General features: G+C 40.1%; 1 protein-coding gene across 1 annotated transcript in view; it reads left to right on the top strand.

The window, feature by feature from the left end:
• Positions 1-12296, top strand: part of RP1 (RP1 axonemal microtubule associated) — a 147113-nt gene that overhangs the window by 18714 nt on the left and 116103 nt on the right. The window contains exons 3-7 of the mRNA XM_072951969.1: positions 2573-2736; positions 5948-6034; positions 8580-8712; positions 10411-10562; positions 11137-11215. Of these exons, the coding sequence (XP_072808070.1) occupies positions 2573-2736; positions 5948-6034; positions 8580-8712; positions 10411-10562; positions 11137-11215 (615 nt within the window). The remainder of the gene's footprint in view (positions 1-2572; positions 2737-5947; positions 6035-8579; positions 8713-10410; positions 10563-11136; positions 11216-12296) is intronic.

Genomic DNA, 12296 nt, shown 5'->3' with positions numbered 1-12296 from the left:
TTTTCATCCTTTCCAGTAATGAGTTTCTACCATGAATGGGTATTTAATTTTTTCAAGTTTTTTTTTTTTCCGGATACCTACTGAAGCGATCAGACACAGGTCCTCTGTTCTGCTAATGTGGTGACTTGCATTGATCTCTAAGTGTTGAAAAGCCGTGCACTCCTGGGATAAACCCAAAGGTTGCGGTTGACTCGATTTCCTCGTGTTTTGTTGAGAAGATTTCCACATATGTTCATCTTGCTCTGTAGTTTTCTTGTTATGCCTTCGTCTGAATTTGGTATCAGAGTGATGCTCGTCTCACACGATGGGCTGGGAAGTATTCCAAAGGGTTTGTGTCGGATTGGCATCCTTTGTTTCTTAAAGGTTTGGAAGAAGATTCACCATCTGGGCCTGTAGTTATTTGTGAAAAAGATTTAACTATAAATTAATTATTATTTCTTGGAAGATAAAGGGCTATTCAAAATTTCTAGTTGTTTTGTGTATGTTTTGATAATTTGAGTATTTCATCAAGCTGTTGGTTCACTCCCTGCGTCCTGTTCTCCTCCAGTCCAGGTACTCACCCCTTCAGCCCACCCTTTCAAATTAGGCCCAGTAGGGTATGGATATTAGGAAGGGTTTAGAATCGTAAGTACCCATCTTCTGTCTCCTACGCGGTGCCGAGCAGGCTGGGCGGGGGGTGCCCTGTAAACCCCTGACATCTCTGTCTCACTCTTCTCTTGGCTTCTGCTTTACAAAGATTATGGCACAAGGTTTTGTGCCTTCTTTATTTAATTTCTGTTGGGTTTTTTTGGTCAGTTCTTTTTATAAAATTAACTTAAAAAATTTTTTTATTTTGTTAACTTTTCTGTGACCTGGACTCACTTTACCAAGATTTTACATTAAGACTGTTCTGATTTTTCTTCCCTCTTGGTCTGTTGGCCTTATCGCCTCGTGGAGAACAGGCGAGTGGAGGACAAAGACATCATTTTGTGCCTTCCGTGTACTCCTTCCACCACCCGGGACACCAAGTAGTGACTCAGTGACTTGTTGGCTATTGATTGATTGAAGTTATGAAGTAAAAGATGAGTCTTGCTTCATGATCTTTAGACTCTTCTCCAGTTTTTACAACACTCCCTTCCTAGGTTAAGTTTTAATGACCTAAAGAAGTGCCAAAACCTACGGTAAACAGATGTCATATTTCATTATTCTCGTCTTTATTTCTATTCCTATACTTCTCATCCTTTTCCATGTTAGTTGTTGGAAAATGCAATTTCTTTCCCTATTGATTTGGTCCTTGTACATTTAGCAAGTATTGATTCTCCCCTGCACTCTTTGCTGCATTTCTAAGAAAGCAAAAGCTGAAGAGCTTTATTTCACTTTATTCAAACAAACATGCTAGTCTACAGAAAGCAGCTGGGGCTTTCCCAGCTCTGTAGTTCATAATTGCAAGTTAGCCACTTCTGCCGTCGTCAAAGATAGCTTATCCATCTCTTTCAGTTTTTTAAGATGATGTTTTTATTTACTGATTGTCTACCAAAATGATTTGGTAGCCTAATATGGCTTTTTACTGTGTAGAATTCCGTTTTAAAGTAGATTAAAAAAATGGACATTCATTTAGCATATATTTATTGTACCATGTAAGTAAAATTTAAATCTAGAATCTGATTATGATCTGAATGATCAAGATGGGAAGTACACCTCAGTTCAAGAATGGGAGAGAGGACGGCACAGTCTGCAGAGTGGAGTGTCACTTACGCCTGCGGCTCTGGGTTCTGCTGCCTCTCCCGCTTTCTTCTTTGGTATAATCTTGAGTGTGTTCCCCTAATTTCGTATTACTTTACTTTCTTATTGGTCAACTCTTGATATTTACTGCAAAGAAACCTGGCAAAATTAAATTGAAATCCTAGGACGCGATATCATCCCCCATCAGTGTGTTACGATGTTTCGTTCATCTCCGTTGTATTCACCAGGAAGCATACATTTTCCAGCACTATTTTCACTTGTTGCTGGGTGATACGGAATTTACTTAATTAACATTTGTGGAACTCAGTTCCACACATCTATTTTTGTGGAAAAAACATTATTTTAAAATCTACTAATTAGGAATACTTAAAAAGTGAAAAATTGTACCAGATGACTTCTGAAATTTCTCGTAACTTGTCTGATTCTAATCTTTATGTTTATATAAATTATTATATAATTTTTAATTTTGGAAAATAAACATCTAAACTCAAAAGATCTTAAAAGGTTTAATTGTGAATGCACATATTATATGTCAGAGCTAGAATATTTGAGACGTTTTGTCCAAATGCTGGAACTTGAGAGAAGTTACATAGTGACTCTCTTGGAGTCTAGGCATGACCAACTATGACAGGATAATGGTAGTGTAAAGATCTTCTAGGAAATCCCCTCACAGCTCCGTTGTAGGACATAATAGTTTTATTGTTTTAAAGACCAAGTCTAAACCCTGTGCTGCAGCGCGTTTCCGGGGGAGATGGGGGGAGCGAGCTTGTCCTCCTGGAATTCTCCTCGCTCTTCCGTCTTCCATTGTCGTCAGTGGCTATAATGCTCCGTGCTATCTGTGCTTCTATAGGTGGCAACTGGAAGGTTTCCATCGTCACCAGTGACTTGCCAGATGCAGGGACCAGCTCACAGATTTATATTATACTATATGGACGGCACAGGAGTTCAGCACCCATATACCTTTGTGGAGCACATGGAACTCGATTTCAGGACGGCCACGAAGACGTGTTTACCGTGAGTATTAAAACTGAGTAAAGCCTGATGATGTAAGTGATACAGCTAGTGGGTGCTCTGGAATGGGTGCAGTCTGTTGAATGGGATGCTTCCTGAGGTAGCAACACGTGTCTTGTAGAAGATCTTGTAGAAGGTAATTCATGGCAGTTTTTGCTCAAGCGGATTAAACACAAGTCAGACTGCACACAGTAAGAGACAACAGCTGGAGAGAAATGGTGGGTGACCAGCACCTGTTGTTTCTAGACGTGTGGCTGTCAGGGACAAGGGCCATACCTTTCTGCCTGGGGCCCTTACAGATAAGCCTCAAAAGCACGGTCAAAAATGGGAAAAATAAGTGATCAAATAAAGGTGGGCGAAGATGTTGTCAAGTTACTAGATCATGGCCAGACACCTTGGGATCAAGGTCTGGGGAGAAACAGAGGCAGTAAAGATGAGGCAGCGAGCCCGGGGCCAGGCTGGAAAGCTAGAGAGAGAAAGTCGGCAGTGGAAGGCAGGCCTGAAATGAGGCCGGCGCCTGGGGCTGCGCGGCTTAGTGCTGTCTGCTCAACAGATGGCTGGCCGGCTGGAGGGCTGTTCTCAGCTGGGTAGCGACGGAGAACAGGATCATAACCAGAAGGCAGCGTCCTGAAGTATCCTGACTCTTCACAGGACACCCACCTGTGGGTGATCCTGGTGTTCGGTTTACCACAGCCTGTGTCCTTAGCCCACGTACATTTGGAGCCAAACTAATAGTTTAGTTGGAACTGTCCTTTCCATACTTTCTGTAAGAGTCAGTGTTTAAAGAAGCTCTTTCTTGTGTTGACAGTCACTAAGGTGTAAAAATAAAAGTGAAGACTTGCTATTTTGCATGTGTAAGAAGTGGTTTTAGAGGTGACTGTGTCGAGAGCCTGAGCTGTTTTTGTTGTTGTTTTGCTATTTTATTGTTTTGCGTTCACTTTTAAATTAAACATACCTTCACATGGTATAATCATTCTGAATTTTTTGATGCTATTGTAAATAGAATTGTCTTAATTTCTTTTTCATATTGCTCATTACTAATTATAGAAATGCGCCAGATTTTTGTATGTTGATTGAGTATCCTGTAACTTTACTGAATTTATTTATTAGCTCTAATAGTTTTTTGTGGACTCTTTAGGATTTTCTATAGATCAGATCATATAGTCTGTGGATAGAGATAGTTTTATTTATTCCTTTCCAATTTGGATTTTTAAAATTTCTTTTTCTTGCCCAATTACCATACCTACAATTTCTAGTACAGTGTTGACTAGAAGTCATGAAACCTGGCACCCTTGTCTTGTTCCTGATTTAGGAGGAAATGTTCAGTATTTCACCATGAAGTATGATATTCTTTGTTGGTTTTTCATAGATGCCCTTTATCACGTTCCAGAAGTCCCCTTCTATTTCTAGTTTGTTGAGTGTTTTTATCATGAAACTGTGTTGGATTTTGTCAAATGGTTTTGTTTTGTTTTGTTTTTTTGCATCAATTGAGATGCCTGTTTTTCTCCTCTTCATTCTATTTATGTGATCTGTTACATTGGCATTTGTGTGCTGAATCACTCTTCATTCCTGGGATTAAACCCAGGTTGGTCAGGGTGTGTCATCTTTCAGTTACGCGTCTGTATTCAGTTTGGTACTGTTTGCTGAAGATTTTTGCCTCTATGTTTATAAGTGGTTTTTGTCTCTAGTTTTCTTTCCTTGTCTTTGTGCTTTGGTAGCAGGGTAATGCTGACCTTGCAGAATGAATTAAGAAGTGCTCCCACCTCTTCTATTTTTGGAAGATTTTGAGATAAGTTGGTATTAATTCTTCTTTAAATATTTGGTAGGCTTCACCAGTGAAGCCAACTGTACTAGGTTTTTCTTTCTTGGGAAGTTTTTGATTACAGCTTCAGTCTCTTTACTTGTTACAGGTCTATTCAGACTTTCAGTTTTTTTTTGAGTCTGTTTTGATAGTTCGTATGATTCTAAACATTTGTCCATTTCATCTAGGTTGTCTAATTTGCTGTCATATAATTGTTCTTGATATTCTTTTATAATCCTTTTTATTTCTGTAAGATTAGTAGTTATATCCCTATTTTAATTTACGATTTTAGTAATTTGAGTTTCTGTTCTTTTTTTCTTAGGCTAGCTAAATGTTTGTCAATTTTCTTTGCAAAGAACCACCGTTTGGTTTCGTTGGTTCTATTGTTTCTCTGTTCTCTATTTTATCGCTATTCTAATCTGCTATTTCCTTTCTCCTGCTAGCTCTGCATCTAGCTTACTCCTCTTTGTCCTAGTTCCTTAGATTCTCTTTACCTAGTTCCTAGGTAAAGCTGGGTTCTTTGAGAACCTCCTTCTTCTTCCCACTTTCTCCCTACCCCACCCCCTTCTTCTTCCTTCATTCTCTCCCCTACTTCTCCTCACTCTTCTCCTTAGAGACTCTAGCTTTAGTATATCAGAATCTCCAAAGAAGCGTTCTCTCACAGAGAGGTTTTCTCTTGCCATCTGACTGATGGAATTCACCTGCAGTGCTCTCCTCCTTTTAAGTACACTCATATTTTACAGAATTACAGCTAAAATTTCCCTTTTGAGCTTTGCTTTTGGTATATCCACTATGTTTTTTGCATGCATTTTTCATTCATCTCAAGGTGTTTTAAAATTTCTCTTGCAATTTCTTTGACTTATTTGTTGATTAAGAGTATGTAGTTTAACTTACACATATTTGTCGATTTTCCAGTTTTCTTTCTTATATTTATTTCTAGTTTCATTCCATTGTAGTTAGCAGAGATCCTCTATAATTTCAGTCTTATTCAGTTTTCAAAACATGTTTTGTGACATAACATATAGTCTACTCTGGAGAATGTTCTAAGTGCACTTGAGAAAACTATTCTGATGCTATTGAATGGAATGTTCTGTAAGTGTCTCAGATCTAGTTGGTGTATAATGTTGTTCAAGTCCTCTATTTACTTATCGATCTTCTGTTTAGTCATTCTATCCATCATTCAAAGTGGGATATGGAGGTCTCCAATGATTATTGTTGACTATTTCTCCATTCAGTTCTGTTCAGTTTTGCTTTGTATATTCTGGAACTTCGTCATAATGTATATATTTTTATAATTCTAGTATCTCATTGATGGGTAGATTACTTTATTAATATATAATGTCCTAATATAAGGTTTTAAAAGATGGGCTTTGTGAAACTGCATTGAAAGATGTTCTCTTGGTCCCTTTATAGATCACAGTTGGAGACATTGGAACACTCTTTAAGATTCGTGTTGGTCATACCAACTCTGGCCTCTCCCCTTCCTGGCACTGTAAAGAGGTAAAGACCTATCCACACTCCCCCTTTTGCAAGAGCCTCTGTAAATTCTGTTCAAGAATCAGGGGGGCATTTCACACCTATTGCGAGTTGATGGAGTCAAACCTGCACCTTTTTGGTCAGTGTTTTCCTCAAGACAGCAGTATCATATGCCTGTATTAATAATTTAATCCCTAATTAATTGAGAGAAGCACCTCAACGAACAATCCTTTTACCTCTTTGCAAGGAAAAGAAGATATTTGGGACTCTGGATAAACTTTCATTGCTTCTTGATATGGTTGCAAGAGTGATGAAAAGGTGACTAGGTGGCTGTTAACTGCTTCAGAAGGGTTGTTAAGATAGACCATTTGCATTGGCGAAGTAAGTATCTGCTAGACTTGAATGCCAACTCTCAAATTTAGTCTACTCGTGCTAAGCACGATAATGCCCCCTGAGTACTTTTCGGAGCAATAAGAGGCTTAAATTTTCTATTTTGTTCACAATCAGAAATTTTACTTACCACCATGATTGCCAGTAAATGCACGTCTTCAACACTGGAAATCCTGCAGCTCGTCATCCATTTTTGTGTGTGATGTATTTCCATCTTTCGTCATTTCAAAATAAACGATTTTTAACTAAACAAGTTCTCAAAATGCAAAGAACACCTAGTCAAACCCCTCATATTGTTCGCAAACTTGTTCTACAGTTTTATAATATATGAGGAAATTAATGAAAAATTCATGGAAGATGAGTAATCCCCTAAAAACATATTTTTTATTTCAGTAGAGGAAATATGTAGTTGTTAAAAATGCCACATTCTTCATATTAAAGTCACAAAAGATCCTGAATCAGAATGAAAAAATGAAACTCAGTTTATGAAAATACAGACTGCAGAAGTTAGATTTCCAAATTCAAAATTACTGCTTGGCCTCTTTATGAAATGATTTTCTCTTTGATGCTATGTAGAGCTTTTGAAGTACGGAATCCAAGTTAGCATGTAAGAGACTGTGCATGACAATGATGAAATCTGCTACTTTCCCCTCCTAGCAAGCTAGTTTACGAAAATGACCACAGTCTCACTTGACTAGTAACCAATAAGCAATATGATCCTTATGATCAATATGGGGTGCTGAGGGAGCTGTTAAGTGATCTGAAAAGACTGTATGACATTGCAGAGGAGAGACAAAACACCAGGCTGAAAATTCTTGGTGTCTTTCCGTCCATGGCAGGTGCTCTCACTGCCAGGCAGCTCGTTTCTCCGAGGTCTTCCTCATCTGTCTTTCAGTGCTAGTGACGATCAGAGATGTTCTTGATGAAAGGTTTTATTCTAAGTATATCACACCCGTATGTAATTTAGCCATTTGGCTAGATTAAGATGCTTGATAATGGTTTGAGGATTTTCTGTTGAATTCTTGTAATACAGTTTAGAAGTCTGAAATTCAACATTTTAAGGAAGCCAACTTGTGCCTCTGACTCGAAGGGATTTGAATTAAAACACTGCGTCTATTACAGCAGTAATAATACAGCCTTTCCACAGCCCATAAAATCATCACATTGCTTTGGTGAACTTAATCTTGATTCTCTAGTTAAGGAAGATTACAAAATAAGCCATTTCAAATGGTGATTTATTTTGTGTTTCTCAAGTGCTCTTTTGGACTTTAATTAAAAAGTCAAATCAAATAGTGGGGGCAGCAGTGGCGGCCTTGCAAACCAGTGGTAATTCTGTGTGGTTCTCAGGGAGCCTTTCAAAAAGCGGGACTGCCCCAGAGGCACACTTGATGTGAATTTATGAGTGAAGATTTCTGGGCCTTACCAACACCTACAGAGTTAGTAAGGTTAGGGATTGAAAATCTACTTTGATAACAACATGCATTCCTAAACACGTTACAGTTGAAAGTCTCTGATGTAAGGCATTTTCAAGACAGTAAGATTAACTTAACAGATAAAATAACACCCCACTGAAGCTTTCGAAAGAATAACAGTATCCTACTCATGAAAGGCTAGATTTTAGAATTGGAAAACATTTCTGTTTTCCAATGACTTTTGGCATTCATCTGGTCCTACCAGAATTTATTAACATCTTTAACTCCGGGACGAATGGAGCAGACATGGATATAATAGGCACCCAAATAAGTAACTATTGCTTGATTCTCATTCATCCTCAGGTCTAAGCTCATGCTAATATTTTATAAAATTGCTTTAAAATGAAAAATGCATTACTGAGATGTTGGAATAGGGAAGTAATAGATTTTAAGAATTGTAAACATCTCTTTTTAGGTAGGAAAATATTGATGATACTTAGAAAACTTGGGAGAAAATTGGCATGTGTAACATTTCAACATAGAGAAATAAAAAATAGAAAAGTTTCAAAATAGAGAAAAGAAATGCCATTGTACTTGGGATGGCAGTAAAAGAAGAAGTTAGCACTTTTCTTGTCAAGTATTCAATAACTTCTTTTACAGCAAAAAAGCAAAAAGCTGTTCTTAATTGTCAGGCTCGGACAAAAACTTTTTACTCTTTGATAAAATATTCTTACTTTTTTTTACAAGTAATATTGTTGCTGTTATAGATAAAATTGTGGAACGTGAATTCTGGAAAACAGTTTTATATGCCTGTTCAACGGTGGATGGCACGAGACCAAGAAGATGGGGAAATCTGTCGAGAATTACCTGTTTTAAACAAAGGGCAGCCCATCCTTCCAGGTAGGGAAGATCCAGCTCCAGGCGGCAAGATTAGGTGTGTGTGCCGGAATGCTGAAGGGCATGTTGGGGGAGTGCAGAAATGAGTGAGTGAAGGAGTAAGGACTGCTGTTCCCTAGCAGTTGTCTCTGCTGGGGTGGGGGTGGGGTGGGGGTGGGGGTGGGGCGGGCAGCTGCCTCTAAATGTGCTTTAGTTGCCCCATGCATCGGCGCTCAGGAGTATGTTCTTGTCACTCGTTAACTGGGTAGGAAGGTCAGCTGAAATGCCTCTTCATCAAAAAAAGAAAATTAATTCTTAGAAGGCCATGAGAAAATCGAATGGCCAACGAAGTTATTCCTGGGCTCAACGCTGCAAGTCAGCATAAGCTTTCCTTCTCGGGCTCACCCTTATGGTTGGAAAATGTATCTATTTGATTAGGAAACGAAAATGGTGCTGCTCAGTGAGTTCTAAACATTTCTAAACATTTGGCCAAAAGCAGAGATGTGTTCAAGGCTTGTGAAATGTGGCTGAGAGGCAGGCTGTGCTCAGAGCTGGACAGTCACTGCTCCCGCCACAGGGACTCGGGGTGACTGTCCACAAGGGCCAGGGCCGCTGTGCCTGCTGACTTATGCTTTGGAAGAGACTAGGAAAAGGGTTCATGGAAACTATTAAATGGGCGACTGATAAAGATGGAGTTTTCTCCAACAAGAATACTTTCTATTAAAAATGTGATACCGCAGTTTTCTAAAGAAACACGTGGTAGTAAGTATGTGAGGATGCACATGTCCGCACTGGCGTGGGATCGAGTGGGAGGTTTCCGTCTGACAACTTGCGTAACTTCCCAGGGAACGTGAGTCGCTGAAACGTTTGCAGAGGTGGCTGATTCCTTTGTGGTTTTTAAATAAGGTGTAACAGACTCTTTGTTGAGTCTCTGAAGCGAAAATAATTTTGAAAAGATACGAACAGTGCCGTTTGCGGGCGGGCGAAGGCCGGTGCGAGCGCCGTTCTCGCCGCCGTTCCCTCCGGCGGACCCGCCCTCGCCGCGCGCCCCTTGCCCACCGGGCCTTCCTGCCACCTGCTGGCGCCCGGCTTCTCCCGACAGGGGTGGAACTCTTCTCCCTCGGAGCGCGGGCTCCTGCCTGCTATTATGCCCAGGGACTGGGGTGTGAGGGAACGGGGAAGTCAAAGGGGGGCACCGACCTGGGACACCGGCTCCTCCTCTGTGTTAGCGGCCCCCTTTCCTGCCCCGCGAGCGGGGCGGAGCGCTTCGTCCGCGCTCCGCGTGTCTGGGCCGCTGCGCCTGCCTGCAGGTTCTGGATGCTCCGAGTCCACGAGGAGATTCCAGGGGATGAAAATGGTAAACTCACTGCCACGTGTCGGTACTTTTAAGTTTTGGTCTTATTCCCCAACTCTCCCGCTACTGTTGACTTTCCAGAGTCTTCGTGTGGCTGCTCATGCATTCTGTCCAGACTTTACAGCCATGTCCAGTGAGGGGGGCTGGGTGCAGCCCGCTGCTCCGTCTTTCCTAGACCTGGAGCTCGTGATGAGCTGTATGTAATTTTTCTATCATGTGAGCAATGCTTGATAAATGAAGCTTATTTTTCTTGGTGGGGAGGGAAACAACTCAGTGGTAGAGTGCATGCTTAGCATGCACAAGGTCCTGGGTTCAATCCCCAATACCTCCATTAAAAAATTTAAAGCTTATTTTTCTTTTGTCATCAGTGACAGTGTATGAAGTGCGTGTGGCAACAGGGGCGCTTTGGAATGCTGGAACAGCAGCAAATGTCTACATTTCTGTCTGGGGGGAAAAGGGGGATACAGGATCCAGACAACTCTTTCGATCGAAGAGCTCCTTCAATTTTTTAAGAGGACAAGTAAGTGGCCAGAAAATTCTTTGAATTTTAAACAAATTGTGGTAAAAAAGTGAAATTTGCCATCTTAACTACAGCTGATCATTGAACAACCCAGGGGTTAGAATGCTGACCCTCTGCACAGTCAAAATCTGTGTGTGTAACTCATAGTCGGCGCTCCACATCCGTGGTTCCCCATCCGAAGGTTTAACCAGCTGTGGGTTGTGTAGTACTGTAGTGTTTACTACGGAAAAAAATCTACATCTGAGTGCACCCACGCAGCCCAAACCCATGTTGTTCAAGGGTCAACTCTATTTTTAAGTGCACAGTTTCATAGTGTTAAGTTATTCACATTGTTGTACAATGGATTTCTAGAAATTTTTCACCTTGCAAAACTGAAACTTTATACTAATTAACAATAGTTTCTCATTCCCCCTTCCCCCAGCCCTTAATAATGACCATTAATGACTTTCTGTCTGTATTTACTGAATGAACCTAATTCCTTTCACAATCAATTTTTGCTGTGTCTTAATTTATACTCTTATTGTAAATCAGACTCATACTCTAGATCTAACTACAGTTTTCTGATTTGCTACAGATCGACACCTTCTCCCTAGAAGCTGTGCACCTGGGGAATTTGTACAAGATTGTCATAGGCCACGATGGGCTTGGACCAGGTAAGAGTCTTCTACAGGTAGGTATTCAAGGTCTGATTCTGCTCTATTCACATGAAACCCTGTACAAATCTAGAAAATAATTTAGAAAACTTGTAATGAACTGATCTCTAAGTATTGACTATCTGGAATTAAAATATTGTCCAAAATATTCTTTAAATTTTAAGTAGATGTATTACTCTTCACAACTACTTTGGCTTGTCCAAGTGGAGGCTCTACCTAGAAGACTAGAAAGAATGATACATAGAAATTGGGGGAATTTGGGATTTATATGCTGTGGCACGTGGCCATGTTCCAGCACGCTGCTGGTGGACACGGTGGCAGTGTCCACTGGCAGTGATAGTCCACGAAGTGGTAGCAGTAATGCCAACAGGGTGCGTTGAGGAGCCTGCCCTGGCAGCTGTGCTGCGCTTCCTGCAGTGTCCTGTCTCAGCCGTGTTTTCTGGTGCCTTTTTGGTCGTGCTTCTTCCTCAGTTTTCCCATCATTTTTGTGAGATGACTCATCTTCATTTTCTGCTGTTGTGTAAGGTCATCATAAGAGAAACAAAATCTTTTAACAAAAGACAAGTGTACTAAAGTGCACATACCACAAAGAGGATTAAAAAAACCCAAAGCATCAAACAAGACAATAAACTCTTTCACTTAAAAATGTGAACATGTAACTTTAAAATGTTAAGAACTGAGTTCTCATTCCAATAGACAGTGGACATGTGTTTAAATAATTAATGAGGGAGGTTAAATAGTTAATCAAAGGAGGTTACATGAAATTGAAAAATATGTACTTATAATCAGTGAAAACAAAAAGAATGATGAATAAGATTGGTAAATTGAGTTAAAATATGGCTAATGTCTTAAGATAGATAAAAACATACTTTTGAGGTTATCTTCTCTCTTGGACAAAGTTCATTTATATTTTGACCAGACTTAAATCTTTTGCATTTATTTTTCTGTCAGTTGACAACTAGTTTTATAGAGTTTGGGCTCTGGCCCGTAGTAAATAATAAGGAATATTTCAGTTCTGCAGGGAGTCAGGTGACTCTCAGGCAGGCTTGTTTGACAGTGTCCTAGTACAACACGAAAGGGA

The sequence above is a fragment of the Vicugna pacos genome, chromosome 29 (assembly GCF_048564905.1).
Source record: "Vicugna pacos chromosome 29, VicPac4, whole genome shotgun sequence".
In the NCBI taxonomy this organism is placed as follows: Eukaryota; Metazoa; Chordata; class Mammalia; order Artiodactyla; family Camelidae; genus Vicugna; species Vicugna pacos.
The sequence above is the reverse complement of the archived record's forward strand: the minus strand, read 5'-3'. Positions and strand labels throughout refer to the sequence as shown.